Source organism: Taudactylus pleione, unplaced genomic scaffold (assembly GCF_031769625.1).
Source record: "Taudactylus pleione unplaced genomic scaffold, aTauple2 ptg000236l, whole genome shotgun sequence".
NCBI lineage: Eukaryota > Metazoa > Chordata > Amphibia > Anura > Myobatrachidae > Taudactylus > Taudactylus pleione.
The window spans coordinates 582,033-606,286 of NW_028284638.1; the positions used below are offsets into that span (position 1 = coordinate 582,033).

Here is a 24,254-nt window from a genome sequence, read left to right on the forward strand (position 1 = left end):
TTGTGTCTATAAAGTGCAGTTTTAAATGTTAAATAAAAATACACCTGCTGCAGCCACTTGCAATCCTAAAAACACCTGTCCCATCCATACAGCCCCACCAATATACCTGACCCGGTACTTTAAATCCATTTTCCAACACTTTGTAAATTTTCACTCCAAAAATGATATAAAAAATGATATGTTATTATTAGGGGGAATTAAGCTGATTCAGAGCCGCTCACACGATGTGTATGCAAATTGCCTAGGCAGTGCTACCGCACAGCAATGCATTACCACGCCCAGTATTTCTTAGAGAGCGATCACATAGTGTATGCAGACACCCACCCACAAGCACTATGAGCACTTCAGTGTAAAAACTAGCCAGGTGACGTGTACTGTGATGCTGTCTTTTAATTATGCACACCTCTAAAACGCTGTTGAGATGCTCAGCACGCCTGTGTTTGCACCTCCACTCACCCGTTTTTAATGGCCAGCCCCTGTTACCACCTACAAACGGCTTCCCCTATCACTCGCTCTGCTGGGCTGTCTATGCGCAGCGATCGAATGCATTGTGAACTTTCGCTAAGGTATGCACATGCGCACAATGCATACACAATGCATACACAAAGCATAACATCGCCAGCAGCGAGAGTATGCATCTTAGCGAGCGGGTCTGAATGAGCTCCCAAGTCCCCACATTTTTAGCCAAAATAGAGATTTTGCACATTTTATCACCTGCTCTGAGATGGTGAAAATTTTTACCGGTTTCTGTCTATGGAGTTTTCGCACATGCGAACACTCCGGCAATTGGATAGCGTGATACTCACGTATGCACAAAAAGTTCGCACTGGCGAATGCTTTTTGCCAAGCGCGACTTTTCGCACATAAATGAACACGGCCCCTGTCTGTATTCATCAATCAATGTTCTAATCTCCCCATCTTCCTCTTGCTATCGCTTTGACATTTTAGGTGAGAGTGCACTTTAGTAGATGACCATTAGTGCGTTCTAATAACCATATATTTGAAATTATTTGTTCAATGTTTGGAGAGTGGATAGTACAGTCAATATGCATTATGAATAAATGTACTACATTGTCAAATGTGGATATTCTTAAAATCTGACAGTTTGCTTCAATCTTCCGTAGTTCTGTAGAAAAATTTAACCCCAAATCATTTTTTTTTAATTGCTTTGCTTTTTTGTTGCTGAAGTGAAGACCTTGCACTCTGGAGCCTGCCTAAAACATAAATGCTCAGCATGAAATAAATTATATATATTAATAATTTTCATGACCTAAGATCCTTAGCCAACAGATGGCATTTAAATAGTCTTGGTGTCTCATTGCTGCAATAATAAAACACTGAGGACAACCCCTTAACCATTTTCACACATATTTTTTCCCCTCCTGGAGACTTCAGGAAAGTTAGGCTAACAGCTGGGAGAGCACAGAAACAGATAACATCTTAACAATGTTTTCTCCAGAAGGGATTCATTTACCAAAAAATATACATAGAGCATCCAGTAGTTTACTGTATTATCATAACCTCAGTAAGCTGAGTGTTTCAGCAGATATCTCCACTCTGTGAAAACAGTTAATCCTTCATGAGCCACCTTGTATTAGCTCTGAAGCTTCCTGTTATTTCATACTTTGATGAACAGCGTTCTATTGCGGTTTGTCCTGGAAGAGTCATAGGAGAACGTAATTTGTCTTTCTAAACCAAGTCGTGGTCACTGACCAAGGAGAAGTATAATATTCCTTTTGTGTCTATATATTTGTATTTATGAGTTATCAAGGGTATTAAAGAAAGCAGTTTTGAAGGGATGTAGTCAGCATCCCGACAGTCAGAATCCCGACGCTCATTATACAGGCTACGGGATCCCGACGGGTCAAAATGCAACTTACTTCAAAGGTAAGTATTAGGTTTAGAGTTAGGCTGCGGAAGGTGAGGGTTAGGGTTAGGCTACTGGAGGTTATGGGTTAGCAGTGGCGTAACTAGGGTATTTGGAGCCCAGGGCAAATTTGAAAACGGAGCCCCCCCACACTAAAACACCGATATGTGCGCGCGCCGAAGCGTGCGCGAAAAAAAATGGGCGTGGTCACTTAAAAATGGGGCGTGTCAACATGACACACCCCTTTATTTTCACGCTGAACATTCCTATCCATATGCACCTTAACCCCAGTAGTACCCCTTATACAGTACCCCCAGTATGCAATTGTGGTCCCTCTTATGCAGGCCCATAGTAGTGCCCCTTATACAGTATCCCCAGTAGTGGTCCCGCTTATACAGCCCCAATTAGTTCCCCTTACTCAGTACCCCCAGTAGTGGCCCCCCAAATGCAGTGCCCCACGTAGTGTTCCCCCTTATGCAGTGCCCCCAGTAGCAGTCCCCACAATGCAGTGCGCCCAGTAGCAGTATCCCCTTATGCAGTGCCCTTTATATGGTGCCCCCAGTAGTAGTCCCACCCCTATGCAGTGCCCTTTATATAGTGACCCAGCAGTAGTCCCCCCATGCAGTTTTCCCAGTAGTGGTCCCCTTATGCAGGCACCCTGTAGTGATCCCCCCTATCCAGTGCCCCCTGTAGTGGCCCTTCCTATTACTTCCCCCAGTAGTGGTCCCGCGAGTGCAGTGCCTCTAGTAGGCCCCTTTTATAATGCCCCCAGTGGTAGTTCCCCCCCAAGTAGTAGTCCCCAGTAGAGTAGGTCCTCCCAATGGTGCCCCCAGTAGTAGCCACCCCTCCCCCAGTAGAGGTCCCCCCAGTAGTAGCCACCCCTCCCCCACTAGAGGTCCCCCCAGTAGTAGCCACCCCTCCCCCAGTAGAGGTCCCCCCAGTAGTAGCCACCTCCCTCCCCCATTGTGCAGATAGGTTAAAAAAAATATATATATATATATATATATATATATCTATAAAAATATACTTACCTGAATCTCGGCTCCTGGTCCTGGTCCTGCTCTCGACACCGCTCCCCCCCCGCGCCGCCGGTCCAACGGCACCCAGGGCACGAACCCCGCCCGCCCTGCCCTAGTTACGCCACTGTGGGTTAGGGTTAATCTTAGCATACTTACCGAAAATCGCTGGCATTTTCACCATCAGGATTCTGACCGTCAGGGTGCCGCACCCAACCCGTTTTCAATATGACAGATACAGATCAGGATCTTTAGAACAATGATAAGACAATGGGCCTGATTCAGACATGCAATCTCGATATTTATGCAGTTGAGCGATTATTGTCGGACAGCACGTGTCTTAACACACGTGCCTCGATAGAATTGCGTTCAAAAATGTGACTGCCCCTCCCCTTTAGAATGTAAGCTCTCATGAGCAGGGATCTCTTCCCTCATGGGCTTCTCCTTACATTTTCTTCTACTCCTTACTCCCCACAAGGGCACCTAACACTTGACTGCTAACTCCCTGCTGCTTACTGTGAGTGTTATAATCGCTATTGCAGCAATGTATATAAACCATGTCCTTGTCCTGCATTGTATTGTACTGTAAGTTACTCGTTTCTTGTTCACTTATTAATTTATGTACTCCCTAAGGTGCTGCGGAACACTTGTGGCACCATATAAATAAAGTATAATAATAATAATGATAAGTGAGGATTTCTTGAAAGAAAGAGGCCGTTTTGTCAGGGAGTGGTGGCAAAAATGCGGGCATGTCTTGACATTTTTCGGGGCATGTAAACGCCTACAGCTGCAATCCCTTACGCAGAAAATATGGCTCCAGCAGTTCCCATGGGCATTCTGCTCAACCATAGGATTACTCAGATGGTTGATTTTCGAAGGGTCTGCGACCACCGGCGTGTGTATGTACGCATTTGCTTGGCTCTGTGAAGCCACCAGCAAGAGTCTCAACACATTTCCAGGAGGCTTCGTGCATTAGCATCTTTTCCCGATTGCATTAGCGTACATGTTTGAATCAGGCCCACTGTTCACACTAATATACCATGTCTTCGAAGTTTTGTTTCCTTGCATTGTGAACTAAAAATAATGCAGGGAGACAAGATGGCGCTGCAATGCAAAAGGCTTCAGCCTCTCCACACCAAAATGACCAATCCCACAAGGTCTAACAGATAATAAACAACAAACGGTTAGGTGTGGAGAAAAGGCGCTGTCTTTTGTGTCAAAAGGGAAGTACTCAAGAAAAATACTTATCTCCAGATGTAGTATGTAGAATTTCTCTTTGTAGATGTTCTAGGTAGTGCCTTTCTTTATGCTCATCCAACTCGGATTATTCATACATACTGTACATAAAATTAAAAATAAACATAATACAGAAATTTTCTTCTAAATCAAATGTCTTATTATGTAAAAAACAGGTAATGGGAGGGAAATTTTGCCCCTACTCTCTCAATGGGTAGTCGGTGTATCCCGTATTTGTTACTCTAGAAAGAATGAGTAACTAGTTCTAAGGTGGTGAGAGTCTCAAATTATTCATAGCCTCATAGACGCACCTAACTTATACACAAAAGGTGCAAGTTCAAGCTTGTAATGGTATCTTTAAGGGGTAGTCTTGTGTGTATCCCACAAATCCCCCACAATGTCAAGATGACACATCTAACTTACACATATGGGGTGCAAGCAAAAGCTTGTAAAGGTTTCTTTACTTTTTAAGGGTGGCTCTTCTAAATCACAGGTAAAAACAGAGTGTCGGGACCTGCAGAGCATAGGTAATTATGTAAGTGTACTGGTATTCACACTCCGTACGCATCTGGGTATCTTTAGATCCCACCAGGCAAAATCCTTGATTTTGAACAAAGTCAGCTGCAGCACTCTCTCTCTGCTGACAAGCATGGCTGAGACAGGATACTCAGTTCTGTGTGTACACTCCAACCATCTCAACCACCACCAATGCACGTGTTCTCGGTGGTTTGTGGACGTATTTATAACAACATGGTGAGAGCACTGTAGCATGTGCGATTTCTGAACAATCGGAATACAGATGTGTCTACATACATCTTACTTCTTTGTGTGTTAAACTATTCCTGTAGTCACGCCATGCCGTGGCGTGACTCGATAGCACCAAGCATCTTTTCATGTGAAATGCATATTATTGTGAAATGCATCTTACAGTATATGTGAATAGGACGCACAAGCAGCTTCTGCTGATTAAAATAATATGTCGCAAGCCTATGTTCTGTGTGCAATTGCGTTTATATATGCATGCAAAATACTACAGTATGGTACAGTGTCAGCAGCTTTGAGAGTGTGACGTAGCATATCACATGCAGACACACCTGCAGTTGCACACAGAATATAGGCATGCTGCATATCATTTTAATCAGTTTGTGTGTCCTATGCAAAATCACACATTTATCACGGAAAAATGCAAAACCGACGAAACATGAGTCATAGTAATTCTCCCCCTACTGTCTACTGCAAACTCCGGTGACCATGCTATATATACAAATAAGGACATCACTTACTCATTTCCTGCTGGCTGAAATCCATCCCATCCAATGAGTGACAGCGACTGCATCCAGAACTGTACCATTCACGGATGTAGTTACTGTGAGTGGCTGTCTAAGTGATGCAATAATAACATTAATACATGGAATTTGGTGTTGAAAATCCCAGGAAATTTGGGCTCCAGAAACTGTCTGGGATCCAAAAAACTGTATTTCAATTATTGGCATATTCTGTGTGCTTTATGGTGGTCACTGGGATGCTGTGTGTATTGTATGGGGACTGAGAGAGAACCGAGAGGGGGATGTTCAGGCATCACCATCATTTTAACAATTTTATTTGTAGGGTCACCACAATTTAATTGATAATGGGCCCACAAAAACCTTCATCTGGCCCTGTGTATAAGTATAGGAAGATATTTTGAAGGAATCAAGGGCTTGATTCTGGATATGTTCATCAGATAAGAAAATAAAGATTTAATTATGGCTGTTTTGCAACCCTGGGCTCCCAACCTCTAGTCCAGTTGGTTTTACCTTAGCTGCAGACTTGTTCTTTGATGGTGAGCTTCTATTATAAGAACCCCGGGTTTTTTTAGGATTTAGTGGCAACTAGCACTCATCCACTCATGGGGCTCAATTAGACATTGGCCTTGATATTATGAAAGTGAATTAGATTTGCTTGGCAAATTAAAGGTATTGTTATATGAAGAAAAGAGCTCATCCCAGCCTTAACTAAAATATGTACTCTCTCTCTCTGACCAAAAACTTTCTCTCAAATGACTGTGTCATTCTTGACTCTGAACTGTCCTTTATTCCTCACATTCAGTATGTCTACAAATCATGTTACATACATCTAAAAAAACATATCCATAATATGACCATATTTTACACAAGACACTGCAAAATCTCTAATCCATTCACTCATAATCTCCCGGATTGATTTTTTCAATAGTCTCCTTACTGGTCTTCCCCAAAACAGACTCCACTTCAATCCATTTTGAATGCAGCTGCGAGGCTAATCTTCCTCTCTAAATGGTCATTGTCTGCTGCTCTGCTCTGTCAGTCCCTCCATTGATTACTTGTCTACTAACTAATGCAATATAAAATGCTGTTACTGACACATAAGGCTATTAATCAAATTACACCAATATTCATCTCTTCACTTATCTCAAAATATCTCCCAACCCGACCTTTCCGCTCTGCACAAAATGTGTGTCTCTCATCCACAAGCACTACTTGCTCCCTTTCATTGTTACAGGGTTTTTTTCAGGCTGAACCCACTCTGTGGAATGCCACTTCATGCACAATAAGACTTTCCTCTAGTCTCCAAACCTTCAAACGTTTCCTAAAAACTTACCTCTTCAGACAAGCTTATTCAATTCCAGAACCACCCACATAACCTGCATAGGCTATCCTACCCAATTACATCCCCCACTATACAGTCCACACATAACTACATATTTTTTTTTCTTCACTTTCACATCCTCTGTGTGATTGGGTCATACAGCCCACCTAGAACCTCTGCAATCTGGCTGGACCAATATGCAATAGGTAGCACCTATCCTTGTGCATCAATGCCTATTTCCCTATAGATTGTAAGCTTTCAAGCAGGGCCCTCTTACCGCTATGTCTATTATTACCCAGTCTTGTTTTGTTACTGTTTATTCCCAATTGTAAAGTGCAATGGAATATGCTGTGCTATCTAAGTAACTGTTAAATATTAAAAATAGTAAGAAAAGGTACATTTGTAGTCAAAGAAGTTGGCATTGGGACAAGATTTTCCGCCAGTGGTGCTCAGTTACATTTTTGCAGGTAGTGGATATTTTTAATGTGCAATGATTGATATTTAGACCAGTGGAAACTGTAGAGCTGATGCCGAGTTTGAAAATAACATATATTTGTAAATATGCTAAGCATAAACTTACACCAAGCACATAAAAACATCCACAAATGTTTTTTAACCTTCTATTTTGCATGTGAGCTATACATGTGTCCTCAGGGCTGCCATCAGAAATTGCGGGGCCCGGGACCGACAAAACAGGCAGGGCCCCCCCCCCTCACACACATAGTGCGGAAACCAAACGCTAGAGGAGCTGCAGCCGATGCTATGTACGGCTAATCCCACCTCTCCTTACAGCCCTGCATATCGATATGCAGAGCTAGACGCACTTCAAGATGCAACTGCATCTGTCCATGTAGCAAATGTGCCTGCCGGGATGAAGTTCTGAGACCGACTGCCGCGATGCCACCGGTCTCAATACCAATAGCCTAATCCCAACAAGGGACTTAAGATAGGCATCAAAATACCAACGCCTATCTTAATCCCGACGCCAGACTGTCAGCCTGAACGAGGTAAGCTCGGGGCGCCCTTAGCTTTAGCTGTGTGAGTGAGGGGGGAGGGTTAGGTAGGGAGCATAGCGGGGTTAGGTTTTTTTGGTGGGGGTTAGGCACCCCTAGGGTGGAGGGTTAGGCACACAGGTTTAGGCACGAAGGGTGGAGGGTTAGGTTTAGACACTAACGGGGAGGGCTAGGGTGCGATGTGGGGAGGGTTAGGCTACCAAAAGGGAGGGTTGGGGTTAGGGGGTGAAGGGTGGGTATACTTACCCAACCCCTGTCAGGATACCAACCATCGGATGCCGCTGTCGGTATTCTGACAGGAGGCATCCCAACAGCCGGTACTACATTCTGTGTCTGCCATGCTACTGCTAGGTGCCAATGACATACCTCCAAACAGATATAGACAGATATAGATATATATATATATATATATATATATATATATGTGTGTGTGTAAACATAATATATATATATATATATATATATATATTTTTTTTTTTTACATCCACCTATCCAGCCCTGCACACTGATGTTTCCTCTTCCCAGCCCCCTTCTGCCTCACTCTCAGCGGTGTTGCAGTCCTCTTTTGCCTGCCTCAACCATCATATTAATCTTACTTTGTTTCCTGTGTTCCTGGCTGCTGCTCTTCCGGCGCTGTGGCTCTTCTCTCCTAGTCCTTCAATGGCGCGCGGTGATGTCATGACATCACGTGCGCTGGATAAACTTTATTGTGCATCGGCAGTTCAGCAATCGGCACTGCAGAGGGGACGGACGTCGGACAGCAGGACCAGGACCTCCCTCATGGCGGGCTCTTTTCAGTAGCGGCAGGTTGGGGAGCGGATCGCCTGGGGCCCCATATACATAATTTGCGCTGGCAGTAGCTGCGGCTGTAGGACTCTTTCACCTACACTGGCTGTAACGGCGGCCCCCCTTCTCTGTCTTAGTGTCTGGGCCCGGGACAGTAGTCCCGATGGTCCCCCCTTGATGGCGGCCCTCTGTGTCCTTATACATCTTTGCTGCATTCGCGCTAAAAAGCCCCTCTCTGCACATTGGGTCCTGTGAGACTTTGCTAGCGCTGGATGTCTTTCTTCTTTTTTGCTGAAAATGTGCCTAAGTCGCAATGAGATGCAGCTGTGCTGATTAATGTGATATGTGACACTTGTATATCTGTGTGCTACTGAGTCTCTGAATCTGTATACGAAGTGCTACAGTGTAGCAGTCACAGCTTTTTTCATTCCACGTTCCGCTGTGCTTCATATACAGATTCCGGTGCACACAGATATACAAGTATCACCTATCAATTTAATCAGCTCAGTCTGCTGGTGCGCTCTAGTTGCATCGCATTATGACTTAGACGTATTTTTGTCAAACAAAGATGCCCAACACTATGAGAATAGCACGGGACCTGGTGGATCACTCACACCAGGCAAGTTGCGCTGTGTGGCGTATTGAGGCTAGATGGACACATCTGTACATTTGCTATTAGGCATCAATTAGACTTAAAACTCTCTCAAGTACAGAAGAAGTAACTCTCCATCTTGGGTATGAAACAAATATTGTTAAAACACATACACAGCATAATATATACCTGAGCAACAAAGAAAGCACCTAACAGTGTTAGTGGTACAGTTGCATTCATCCAATCAGAAGTTGTACACTGGCATCATCATCATCAGTGCTCCAATGACAACCTTTATGACCTATACAGATAACTCTATTGGAGTATGTGTGTGACTGTACTAACATTCCTCACTGACATCAGATCCAGCTCCTCTGTTCCAGGGCGAGATGCACTATGCTGAAAAATGCAGTGAAACCAAAGAAAATCCCTTTTTTGGAGGCTTGACTCCATTTCCCGACTCCTCTGCCTGCACAAAGGACTCCCGGGTCATACACCCAGAAGTCCTACACCAGAAAGGTTGGCTCTTATTGGAAGAGCTGTCCTTTGTGCAAATATACATGGATATGGCATTGGTAAACACCGTTATGCATACGATCATTGGCTGGATGAACTGCATTGCATTCAAAATACAATGCTTGATGCATTCCGCCCCCAGTGTGATCAGCCTGATCTCATCCAGTTTGTTTTCTTTTATTTGTGACAGAAGTGTACTCTTATCCTCTTTTTCAGTAATTGGGCAGATCCACAGGTTTGTACCGGCTTATGACCGGCATTATGCTGAATGTGTGGTAAGCAGTTTGTAATTTAAGGTTCACTGATGATATCTAAGGGTCCACTTTACATCCACTCAACACACTTCTGTATGCCCAGTCACACTCCACACCCAATGATGAACCATCCACTCCATATTCTGTAACAATCATCCACCACACACCCAAATATCATGCTACATATGGTCACATGTAGTAGGGAAACTCTAGTGAGCTGTTACTTCCTGACAAAAAGTATCTTACTGATCATTCACACTGGAAAACAACAAGTGTGTTAGGGTGCAAAACTTTCACAAACCATTTTACTAGTTGGCAAAATAACATCATGATAATGTAGATGAACAGCTTATTTAACTAATGTCTGTAATCAGAAAACATTGGTCTTCCATATTATGGCTATAGTCCATAACTTGATACATGTTTAAATGAAATCATCCTTTATATGTTGAATGAAAAAAAGGATTTTCTTATTATCTGACAAAAAGAGTTTTGATACTGAAGACAAATCTAGAAGATAATTTCCCTTAAAGAATTACACTGTACTTTCTAATACACATACCATGGCAGTATAAATAGGTGCTGTACAGTATATCAAGGTTGGAACTATTTCCACCATCATATACATTGTTAAACTAATATAATACACATGTATTAATATGCTAAAAATCTCTCTACTGCAGAGCCATTCATACATAAGCACTGCGATTGTACTTCCATTCCTGAACATCATACTCTATTTATGATTACACTTCCCGTTGTGGTTTCTTTGCCAATATACACTGTAATAAATATTAAGCAGACTTGCCGCTTGTCCACAAGTGACACGTATCTCATATATAATCATTCTAAGAGCAAAGGTCACATTCTGTAATTAACAATAAATAGCATGTAATTCATTTTTAATCTGCTGTAACTAATAGAATTACCCACTGTCATCTAGTATTGAAAAAGTGTATTCCTGCCTTGACCAGCCGATGTAGTGCTCTGGCCCCAAACATCTCATTTATGTATGAACTGAACTTCCCAACTGTGCATGAACTGACCTTTCACCCTGTGAGTTGCATGGTTTTAAATATGAAAGGATACTATTATAAAAAAAAGAGCAAATAATACAAAAAATAAACAGTTTGTCACTATAGCTCATGTCATATGCCTTAAATCACTGATTATATGCATTTGTAGGACACATGGCATTTAAGCCTTTGTCTGAATTGTGACTCTCTGGAGTTCTGTATAATATAAAAGGAGAATATTAGTGATCTGCCAATATGTCACAGTATATTCAATTTATTCATTAACAGAAGAATAAAGTGAGCTACAGTACTGCAGCATAGCTGTGAGCTAGAGACACAGAGCTGGAAACGGCTCGCCGCACAATGTCAGGATTGCTCTGGCTGAAGGCCTGTGTGATGCAATGTGTAATAGCAGCAGCTGGCTGTAACCTAAGGAAGTGCAAAGGAAGCAGCAGGTGGCAGTTCTTGTTGCCATGCCTTCTCGCGAGCACATAACCTTACGCACTGCGGCTTTATTGGCAGCACACAAAGGAAAAAGAAAAGTTTAGAGGAAACAGAGCAAATCCAAAAAATTTAGCAACTAACTTCAACTTGCTGTAAAGCTTTCAATAGCTGTCTAATGTCATATTTTAATCAACAGTGTTGGCATTTTGGCAAACAGAGACATTTGACTGCCCCTCGTCATTTACAACTGCATTGTGATTGCTTCTTTTAGCAGTACAAATGGAAAACAAATTTGTAAAAATTTATATTTATTTAAAAAAAAAAAAGATTTCATTCATATTGGCAGGGCGATCAAATATTTTGATGTTGGAACTGAGGTTTAAAAAGCTTTTGATTTAGTGTTACTGTATTTAAAAGTCCTATTGTACAGTACTGTATATTACATATTATTAAGAATATTACTGTTATATGTAGTATTATATTAACATTAACTTGAACAATGAATGCTACAAACCTATATAAGTATATGTGTGTGTGTTGTGACATAACACTGGAAAGGTTGTCAAGGGGAGATATATATACGCCCCAGGTTTTTAACTTCTGTCTGGAAGGCAGAAGCCTTGATTTCCAGACCACCTGTGGGAGGCTGATAAATGGTGTGTCTGTATCTGTAGTCAGTCTCTCATTTCCTGGGGAACAGGTCAGAGCCCTGTTGAGAGACACTGTGATTGAATGTAATTGCTGTGCTAAAGACTTCTGTTTTGTGAGAGGGTTGTTAGGTTGCTCCACTCTGAGAGAGGGAATCATTTGGCTTTCTCAAGCTAATGATCAAGCAACAAATACAATAAAGCAGTGTGTTTGTGATCTATTAGCCTGTTTATAAGGGTAAGCATATGGCTAAGTCAGTCAGATGGCAATTACTGCATATATATTGCATTTTGCTCCTGGTGGTTGGAGCTGGGAAGATCAGGGTGTTGCTTGGTAAATGTAGGATTCCCATTTATTTTACCAGTGTGAAGAAACAAGAGTTAATATCGAATTTAAAGGGAATGCAGACTAGCTTCACCTGCACCTCTAAATATCACCCTGCCCAGTAAGTAATAGAGCATGGATGACCATTGGTTGGTGAAATCATTGATGGTTCCATTGTTGATGGCTACCATACCATCATCTCCGACACGGACCCCCTCCTCTCCGCCCGGCAGCTGGCAGGCACTGAGCTGTGCACGCCCAGCGCCAGAGTTATAAACTCTGGGCACTAGAGTGTGCCCAGAGTCTATAGTGTATGCACAGTTCAAAGTCAGGGCCTGTACTGCACATGCGCAAATGGTGGGAAAATGGCCGCCGTGGCCATTTTCCAGTCGTTTTACAGCACCAGACCCCCGTGCTGACGTGGGACTATGGAGAGGTAAGTAATATATTTAGTGCAGGGTGTGTGGTGCGAGGTCCCCTGGACCCAGGGGCCCGTGTTCCCCGCACACCCTGCACCCATTATAGATACGCCCCTGGTATATAGTTAAACAGAAATTCTGACAATATAAGCAACATTTCACAATTTCTTATAGACCAAAGTTTTTACATGCATAGAAGTGTACAAGCCCTTGTCTTTAATAATATATTTTAACATACTGTACAGACCTTCAAAACCAGATGAGGAATTGGGGATGGTTACACTGTTTGAAATAAATGCTAATTGGTTTGATAGCAAACGCTCCCTAATAAATATGTTAAAGTATATAATACAATAATATACTCTCCTAACAATATGTGTGAAAGGTCGTTTTCCTATTAAGGTATTGATTGTAAGATAAAAGCTTTAAGTATACAGGTTGAGTCTCCCATATCCGTAATTCTATTAACCGAAATATTCCAAAAACCGAAGTTTTTTTTTGGCAGCCGTGACGTCATGACGTGACCTGGCGTCATGACGTCACAGATCAATGACCAATAATTAGCGGCGTGGGCATGGTCTATATGCCACGCTCCCCCCACTGCAGCGCAAGCCAGGCACTTTGTGACACCCGCTGGACTCCCCCGCAGCACCTGATGTACCCTATTGCAGGACCTACCCCCGCCGCACATGCCGGGCCTCACGTGACACCTGCCGGACTTCACCCGACACCCGCCGGATCACTCACGACATCCACCGGACACCCCAGCAGCACACACCAGGCCTCCTGTGACACCTGCCGGACCCCTCTGCTGCACACGCCAGGCCTCCTGTGACATCTCCTGGACCCCCCTGCAAGGTATTCTATTAACCGAAATTATCCAAAATCCGAAATGCTCCCGGTCCCGAGCATCTCGGATATGGGAGACTCAACCTGTAACAGGAATATTAAAGATACATTTCTACCTGAATGCAGTTTCCTCTTCAACAGCCGGATGGTATCTGAACTGAAGCACTGACAATCCAAATATGGGGCGAGATGTAGTTGGGTGTGAATTTTGAAAAAAGTACAAGTATAGAGCTATACTCGCACATTTTCAGAACTCACCCTATGTAGTAGGGTGTGAGAAGTTGAGAACATGCAAACTCGCTTGTTTCTCCCACCTCTGCAACTCACAATGGCAAAACACGCATTCAGATGTTTTGCCATTGTGAGCATACAACTCGGGCTATGTAATAGAGTGCATGTGTTTCACTCACACACTATTACTGTCTGAAAACTCAAAACAAAAAAGACCTGCTTCAGTTATGGAAAATATAGGGGATTCCTACTCATTTTGTCCCCTGTATTTCAACAGCCAGGACCTGCTCAGTAGAGCCCAGGGCTGGTTCTTGAAATACAGGGGACTCTTCACGCATTTTTCCCCTGTATTTTAATTTTAATAACCAGGACAGGCTTTACAGAGCCTGGAACTGGTTATGCTTGTGGGGGAGAGGACGTACGTCTTTTTTAAAAAAAAATTTACAGTTTACTTTTTTTTTTACAACACAGAAGCCTTCACAGATCTCACTGATCGGGTATCCTCTCCAACATTCGAATGGTGTTCTTGCACAATTCAACTTGTCGTTACGTCTGCTCTTCTGTGAAATTTCTGGGTACCCACCTGGCACACACGCTACACACTTTCAGTTCCTTTGTCACGATATGCTGAACCCGTTCGTATGAGATGCTAAGTGAAGCGTAAGTTAGTGTAAAGTTACCTTCTGTCATTTTGCAACATCTCGGCAGCTTTGGCAATTCTGACATCTGTAACCACGGTGGATGGTCTCCCAGAACGCGCTTCGTCAGTCACTACGTATTGAAGTGCTTCCACTACCAAAATACTGCAGCACGGCTAATTGTTTCTCCACCGTATGCTTGCCGTAACATTTCATGAGTTTCATTTCCACTTTTTCCAAGTTTAACACAAAATTCAGTCACACAGCTATGACGTAATCTCACCGACACGTCTTCCTCAGCCGCCATGATAAAACATATGAAGATCTTCCACTTGCTGTGAGCAAACAAAGACCACGGCAATCCAACCGCAGGTTCAGAGAAATCGATGTATGAGTTTCACAATAACCAGCATAGTGTTGCCACATTTACCTATGGGACAGAAAAACAGAGGCAGTCTCATTACTATTCATTCAGCCCTCATATATAATTCTTGCTGCATCTAATTTATTTGTAGAACTTTTAGGGTCGATTCAGAGGAGCACGGTAACTGCATGCAATGCCAATATTCACACAGTTTACCGATGTTGGTAGTACTGTTGGTTACTGCTGTTAGACAGAGTGAATTCGGATGCATGAGCCGTGTATTTCAGTGGATGTCCATAGGAGATAATGGGGGTGGTTAGGCATTCGTGGGCATATCACGGGCAGATACTGCGTCTTGAGATGCAGTAGAGCAGACTCAGGAAGTCATATTCAGATGGAGAAATTGCACCTGCCATAGGGCTGGTGCAAGCTTTGATGATGCAAAGCCAGTAGGCATAACAGTAGGAAGATCATCGATCACAGCATTATCATAAAGTGTGGCTGCGGCTAAAGACACAACTATGCCAGCGACTGCGTGCACCTCTGAATCAGGTATCTAATGTGCAAAGAGAAAGTTTATTTGTCCCAGTAGAAAAAATTACAGACATTTTTGTTCTTCTAAAAGGAGCAATATCATATATCATAAATGTTTGGAATATTGGACCTTATACCGGTGCTGAAAATGTAGTAAAATTACAATACAAAACCGAGTTGTTCCAGAATAAACTCTAGTGTGATAGTGCTTGCAGTAATAAAATATTCTAGCATGAAGCTCTAGCTTTATATAGCTGTATGTGATGATCAATAGTCTGGTATCACTCTTGTGAGTGGACTCACCCACTAATAGGGAGCGTGAGCTGGGTTTAGAGCGTCGTGAGACAGGTTAGCTTTACCCTACTGATGAGGTGTTGTCGCCATAGTACTCATCATTTGCCTGGTCGCTAGCTATCGTAACTGGCGTTACAGTTTTTTTTTCCTTTCTCTTCTCTTTTTCCTCCCATCTCGCTGTTCCCCAGTCTCCTCCTCTTCCTGCCATCTCTCTCTTTCTCCCACTATTTCTCCCATCTCTCTCCTTCTCTTCCTCCCATTTCTATCTTAAGCTTTTTCCCATCTCTCTCTTCCTGCCATCTCTCCCTCTCTTCCCCATCTCTGTTCTGTTCATTATCCTCCAGTGTTTCCAATGCATTCCTCCTTCCTCAGTTGAAGGAGCTATCACTGCCAGCAAGGGGCATGCGTACTGATGTGTCCACATACATCTAGCCTCCTTGCGCATTAAACAGCTCTATTAGTCACACCATGACATGGTGCATCTCGGTAGCACTGAAACTCTTTTTGTGTGACTTTTCCCCTTAAAATACATCTTATTCGAAAAGCGATGCGAATATGATACACAAGCAGCTTATGCTGATTACAATGATATGCAGCACTTCTGTATTCTGTGTGCTGTATCTGCATGTGAAATGCTACGTTACAGTGTCACAGCCACTGACACTGTAACGTAGCATTTTGCATGTATATATAACTGCGGTACCACACAGAATATAGGCATAAGATGCATTTTAAGGGACAAAGTTGCACAATAAGACGCTCAGCGCTACTGAGCCGCATGGCGCTCATGCGTTATGTGTAACACGTCTTGTAGCGCATGGAGGATAGATGTATCTGTATGTCGCCCAGCTCTACTGCACAACTGGTAGACAGAAGTTTAAGCCCGTTATGCAGTGGATGGTAGAGTGGTAGTTAATGTATTTACACAGCTATAAAGCAGCAGCAACAGCAAAACACATGGAAAGTGAAATAGACAGTACATTGTAAAATGGGAGATGGGGTATATGTGGAAATACAGTATATACACCTTATTTGATACAAAGTGAAGTCAGGTAAAATCCGTGGTTATTTACACTAATAAAAGTTCACTTCATGGTCTCAATTTGTAGTATATCCCAAATGGTTAAAATATGTGTGCTACATTTCTATATCAGAGCCCACAGCAGCAGCAAGCTGATGTAAAATCTGACACAAGAGAACAATAAAGTTAATATAATTTAAAATACTGTTATATTCGGGAGAGCCCTGGGGCTATGGTTAATAAAAAGGCTGAGCATTGGATTATAAATCCAGAATTGTCACTTTTTTGTTGTTGTTGATGTGTTTATAACCATGACCCCAGCACTTTTCTGTAGTTATTTTCTGTGTCTGTAATCTACCTAGTATTTTATCATTAACCACACAGTTGTAACCCATGTACCACTACCTCTTTGTATGTTCATAATCCACTGTAAATTGTCTTTGTGGCGTATTTGTGTTGGTTCGTTTTGGTGCTATGTTATGTTGTGTCCCCAGGGTTTGCCAGGCTATCCCACAATGGCTGCTCTCCATAGTAATCAGATCCTCACCGTCAAGGTTTGTGGATAAGGTGCTTATATCCAGTCAGGTGTCCAGCAGCATAGTTAATGAACACAACGCTCACAGGCAGAAATTATGCAATTTTATGGGATTTTAAAATAATCATTTCAACTGGAGTTTCCAAGCCAAAATTTTTCTACAAAGGCAAAATATGGGACTCTTCTATAAAAACATGGTGATAAAATTGTGTATATTGTGTCACTTAATGCTGACTGGAGTCTCTGACTGCATGTACAGTACTGCTGGCACTTTGTTCAGGGAATCCGTGCCATCAGAATCCGTTAATGGTTATACGTTACATACCACATTAAAAATGCCTCATTAAAAAGGTACATTACAAGAGGGGCACTGTAAATGACTGCCTTATTGTTAACTAGCAATGTATCTTTTATGTTGCTTTTTTTTAGGTAAGGTTTTACCAGTAATATAAACATATTTATATGACATTATTTAACAAAGCACGGGTTCTCTACAAAACCAACTGTCAGTATGTACTCTGCTGTTTATTTTATATCTAATGCTTATATCTCTATTTCTTTCTACGGGCCTTCTGATGTCTGTCCTCCAACTTTCTCATCTCTGAACTACAACCTTTGACCTCACCTCACTGATCAGATGGTGTTTCCTAAGATCAATCACGGCTTTCTTTCTGCTGATCAGCAGCTCATTAAACGCCGCCTGATTAAGGTAGTGCTGAATGGTTTTAGGTGTCTGCATTTCAATTAAAAGTTTTTTTATAAATATACATTATTGAATTTTCTGTTTTGGTTACCTAATGGTTGCCTGAAGATATGTGTTTTTTTCAACATGTAATATATATGCAAAAAACAGATGAAAAAAATTATATATATAGACCGATCAGCTATAATATTAAATCCACCTGCCTAATATTGTGTAGATCCCCCTCGTGATGGCAAAACAGCTCTGACCCCTTGAGGCATTAACTCCATAAGACCTCTGAAGGTGCCCTGTAGTATCTGGCACCAAACGGTGGGACCTCCATGGCTTGGACTTGTGTTTCCAGCACATCCCACAGATGCTTGATCGGATTGAGATTTGGGAAATGTGGAGGCCAGGTCAACACCTCGAACTCTTTGTCATGTTCCTCAACTCATTCCTGAGCAATTTTTGCAGTGTGGCAATGCGCATTATCCTGCTAGAAGAGGCCACTGCCATCAGTGAATACCGATGTGATGAAGGGGTGTACTTGGTTTGCAACAATGTTTGGTAGATGGTACGTATCAGAGTAACATCCACATGAATGCCAGGACCCAAGGTTCACAGAACATTGCCCAGAGTATCACACTGCCTCCGCTTTCCTTCTTCCCATAGTGCATCCCGGTGCCAGCTCTTCCTCAGGTAGACGATTCACACCCACTCGGCCATCTACAAATTTAAAAGAAAATGTGTTTTATCAGACCAGGCTACCTTCTTCCATGGTCCAGTGCTGATGCTCATGTGCCCATTGTAGGTGCTTTCGGTGGTGGACAGGGGTCAGCATGGACACTCTGACCCATCTGCGACTGCGCACTCTCATCAAGCAGCTATGCACTGTGTGTTTTGACACCTTTCTATCTTATCCAGTATTAACTTTTTCAGCAATATGTTGAACCAGATGGGGTAGCCTTCACACCCACACACATCAGTGAGCAGAGCCGTACCTAGACTTTTTGGTGCTCTGTGCCAGAGAGAGCATTGGCGCTCCCCCCATTTTTTAGATAGAGACATAAGATAGTGCACCTGAAAAAGGGCCATGGCCTCATGGGGAAGGGCCAGGGAAGAGATAAGGGAGGCTAGGAGATGCTGGGGATAAAAGAAGAGGAAGCTACAAGTGAGAATGTTAATAAACAGAAAAATTGACAGGCCCAAACATCGCTCCCTGCCCTGCGGTGCCCTGTGCCACGGCACTGGTTGCACTACCCTTAGTTATGGCGCTGTCAGTGAGCCTTGGGCAAATGACCCTGTGCTGGATTACCAATTTTGGTAGGTACTAGTCACTGCATACCGGCAACACCCCACAAGACCTGACGTTATTGGGATAATCTGACGCAGTCGTCTAGGCATCAAAATTAGGCCCTAGTCAAAGTTGCTGAGATCCTTACGCTTGCCCATTTTTCCTGCTTCCAACACATCAACTGAGTGTTCGCTTGCTCCCTAATATATCTCACCTCTTGGCAGGTGCAGTTCAAACAAGATAATCAATGTTATTCACTTCACCTGTCAGTGGTTTTAATGTTATGGCTGATCTTATAGCTGATATATAATATATTAAAGAAAAATGTTAACTCTTGATTATTACAGAGCTATGTATTTGTAATTAAAGTGTTTTATTTATTTTGTTAGAATTTTCTACATCAGATAAACTTTGCAGCTTCCTCTTTCCTTCTATGACTTTTGCAGAAATCTTTACCTATCCTATTGCACTCTTGCACAATGCATGCTATATACTGTACTATGCATTTCTAGGCTATGGGTGTTGATTAAACAATGACAGCAGATCATAAAAGCATCACAAAAATATATATGTAATCCCATATCTGTACTTCAAATGCTCTAAAAACATGAGATGACTGGGATACAGGGAACATTTTCCCCATTTTACATTAGGCTACAAGTTTTGAAGGTATTTTACATAATCAGCACTTCAAGTTTATTAATGCTAATTAAGTCTTGTGTTGTTGCATTGCTCTGCTCATTATTGTTTATTTATTATGCAATGTGTTTGAATTACAACGAAAGACTTAACCATCGAGGGGCCAGATTTTGGTTTCTCTGATGCATTTTTAGAAAATGATAAAACATCAATAGTTGTATGTTAAAGTCAGACTTCTAAAGATAGTTATGTATAGCTTCAATGTAAGAGTTTTATAACATTAGAGTTATTTGGTGTAATTTAATTGGTATACTACATTTAAAAAAATGCATCAAAAATTATTATTTCTTATTTTTCTGTTTTAAAATAAAATTATCAGTTTTCTCCTTTTTTTTTTAGAAAAATACCTTCAATTTATTATGGTACACCCCTTAGGCATTCATTCATTCATTCATTCACAGTAGCAGCAATGTACAGTGCACACATGTTAAATCGCTAATGCATCATGTTGTTGGTCTTTTGTGTCTAACTATCTGCTTATTATTAAGGGTGATCAAGGACAGGCAGGGCCACCAGGCCCGCCAGGACCTCCTGGGCCACCAGGTCCCAGAGGTCCACCAGGTGACACGGGTAAAGATGGACCAAGAGGAATATCTGGAGTTCCAGTAAGTCTACATCTTATCAACAGACAAACAAAATATTATTATGGTTATTAAAATAAAATGTATGAAAACAATTGTTATTGTATTATATTTGTAAACATTATATTTTCAAGTTACAGGATAACAATAATAATAATAATTTTAACTGTTGAATGCTGAGGTTGGACTGTCCGGCATACATATCAATACATATAAATAAAATTGTAACTTCACAATTGTAAAATTTTTTGTAAATTTTAACTTAGACGTATAGCTTTATAGGCTGAATTAGCCATTTTTAGAATCTTTGGGGTCTATTTACTAAGCAGTGTTAGAAGACAGAGTGAAAAGTGATAATGTGCCAGCCAATCAGCTCCTAACTGCCATCTCACAGGCTGTGTTTGAAAAATGACAGTTGGGAGCTGATTGGCTGGCACCTTATCACCTTTCACTCTTTCTCCTAACACTGCTTCGTAACTAGACCCCTTTGTCTGTTTGTTTGTTTGTTCTGGGTTAACTCAAAAACGAATTAATTGATTTTGACAAAAGTCTTCCACATTCTGTTTGGTATATGTCAATTAATAGGATAGACTATGTATCATTGTGCCCGTACTCAAGGGTGGTAAGTAGTAAACAAAATAAAACAAATTGTAAGCGGGGACATGTGACCTCCGTACGAGTAGTGGGAGATGGTGCGTCCGCCGCTAATCTATGTAATACTGCTGGTAAAATAGTAATTTAAAAATATGTCGGCAGTAGCGACTGTATTATGTTAAAAACATTGCTATCTTTACTTTTCATCCAACTGTTTTTGCTTATTTACCCTCACTTTTTTCATATATAACCCAAATGTTCTTTCCCATTTCACGTTTTAAGAGTAAATTCTTTTGGTTAATGGTTAGTTACATTTCTGTCCATCTACTGCCCCAGTCTATTCCTTCACCTTTATTGTAATTTGACATGTATTTTGTGTTCTCTTTATTTTACTTTTAGGTTCTCAAGGAAAATGTCAGACTGTTTTTGCTTAAATTTCTTCAGTATATTGTTTTTTTCTGCAGATACTGTATAACTAGTCTTTTTGCATAGTATCAATTAAATGACATATTTAGATCGATCTCATATAAAGTACTATTGTTGTAGTGCATGTATAAGTGAACATTACAATTGGAGCCATTTTTCTTGAGCTAGTAAGACCAGAGACTATTTAGGATATCCACCTATGTTATAATATTGCAGTAAATCATCTACAAAATCATCAAAACGTAATCACAAATTATCACAGAAATTAAATGTTGTGAGTGTGATGCATATTTTTGGATGCATATTTCTGAATGTGATTATAATTGGAGTGACCCTCCAAACAAACCTCTAGATTAAATCATATTTTGGTCACGTTTTTTGGCACAATTTATTATGTTAAATATTATGTTGCGTTTATTACAGAAATTAGCGGTTCGGTTTTGGCTCGGATCTTCCTGCCATGTTTGGATCTCAGTATGAGGCAACATTTTTTTCAAAGTGTTCTTTTTTCCCCATTGGTCTCACATAATACAGTTTTACAACCTGCTCTTATTCTATAAATAGACAATACCTTATAGCTATTAATGACTACTGACATAAGGATACATCATAGTTTGTGGATCTGAATGCTAGACTGCTTAGACATTTGTCAAGGTCATTTTAGAGTTTAAGAATTAAGATTTGAGAAGATATGGCAAATTAATTTCTCCAATTGTTCTGACTTTCCATCTTTCATATAAACTTCTGTTCATGGCCATGTTCCTAATTTATTTTATTTCTCTTTAAGGGGGATCCGGGAGCACCTGGTGAACAAGGCATTATTGTAAGTATTGTATTTGTTAAAGTTGTTTTAGCTGGTTAGTAGCTGTTTAGTGAGCATTCCTATGCCGTGCTACAAACGCTGCAGTACTCTGGTCTCATTATTGGTGTAGGGTCTGTAACATAATCTTAACTCTAAATAAGTTGAAACAAGATCAGACGTGTATACAAGCCTGTCTGGGCAAGTCAGTATTATCAGAGCGAAATCAGCAACAGCATGGTACTTCCCAGTATTGATGCCAAGTGGAACCCTAGCCTTGCCAGCATATGGATAAAATATTTTAAAAGAAGGGGGAACAAAAAAAAGATGATCCTGCCCCTACACTAGTGGCAACCAACCCTAAAAAGCACCACCTGTGCTTTAATTCACTCCAGTAAAACTAGAAATTAGCTAAATTCGTATTGTGGTGTTGTTGGTCAGAATCCCACACGTCTCTTACGGAATCTGGCCTTAAATGTTCTGTATGGCATTCCCTTTATCATTTGCTCCCTCAGGAACTCCCAGTCCTACACCCAACCACACCACAGATCAGAAGGAATTTACAATTGTCATCCCAAGTTCTGCAAAATACAAATAACAAGTACAGTGCAGAATGGTCAGTACAGTAACAAGTACAGTGCAGAATGGTCAGTACAGTAACAAGTACAGTGCAGAATGGTCAGTACAGTAACAAGTACAGTGCAGAATGGTCAGTACAGTAACAAGTACAGTGCAGAATGGACAGTACAGTAACAAGTACAGTGCAGAATGGTCAGTACAGTAACAAGTACAGTGCAAAATGGACAGTACAGTAACAAGTACAGTGCAGAATGGACAGTACAGTAACAAGTACAGTGCAGAATGGTCAGTACAGTAACAAGTACAGTGCAGAATGGACAGTACAGTAACAAGTACAGTGCAGAATGGTCAGTACAGTAACAAGTACAGTGCAGAATGGACAGTACAGTAACAAGTACAGTGCAGAATGGTCAGTACAGTAACAAGTACAGTGCAGAATGGTCAGTACAGTAACAAGTACAGTGCAGAATGGACAGTACAGTAACAAGTACAGTGCAGAATGGTCAGTACAGTAACAAGTACAGTGCAGAATGGACAGTACAGTAACAAGTACAGTGCAGAATGGACAGTACAGTAACAAGTACAGTGCAGAATGGTCAGTACAGTAACAAGTACAGTGCAGAATGGACAGTACAGTAACAAGTACAGTGCAGAATGGTCAGTACAGTAACAAGTACAGTGCAGAATGGACAGTACAGTAACAAGTACAGTGCAGAATGGTCAGTACAGTAACAAGTACAGTGCAGAATGGACAGTACAGTAACAAGTACAGTGCAGAATGGTCAGTACAGTAACAAGTACAGTGCAGAATGGACAGTACAGTAACAAGTACAGTGCAGAATGGTCAGCACAGTAACAAGTACAGTGCAGAATGGTCAGTACAGTAACAAGTACAGTGCAGAATGGTCAGTACAGTAACAAGTACAGTGCAGAATGGTCAGTACAGTAACAAGTACAGTGCAGAACGGAATTTCATTAGAGCAAATTTTCAGCTGCGCATCTATAAGCAAAATAATACTCAGCAATAAAACTAGCAAAAGTTGAAATCTATATTTTGCCATTCCCCATATATAACTAATTAGTCAGGGCTGTCAATCAGTTAGAACTTGTATCAGGGAAAAAAACTGGTATAGATATTACTATTAAGATTCAAATTTATGGTTCTGAGAATTACATGAAAACAGTACAAGTCGGTATTTACTTTCATTAACTTGACTATTTAATAATTATATTTTATTTTTTCACAATTTGTGCTTACTTATTCAGCAGTATTTGCCATTATTACCAATGAGACAAGTTCTTGTTAGTAATGGGAATCCTATATACCCATCTTTGTGATTAGTCTGTAACAAAGGAGTCTTATATCCTAAAAGTAAAGTTCTATACTTCGGTTCTG

General features: G+C 41.3%; 1 protein-coding gene across 1 annotated transcript in view; it reads left to right on the forward strand.

Moving 5' to 3' along the window:
• COL25A1 (collagen type XXV alpha 1 chain) overlaps positions 1-24,254 on the forward strand; it is a 519,499-nt gene that overhangs the window by 365,769 nt on the left and 129,476 nt on the right. Inside the window, exons 8-10 of the mRNA XM_088479454.1 lie at positions 17,164-17,223; positions 20,368-20,484; positions 22,268-22,303. Of these exons, the coding sequence (XP_088335580.1) occupies positions 17,164-17,223; positions 20,368-20,484; positions 22,268-22,303 (213 nt within the window). The remainder of the gene's footprint in view (positions 1-17,163; positions 17,224-20,367; positions 20,485-22,267; positions 22,304-24,254) is intronic.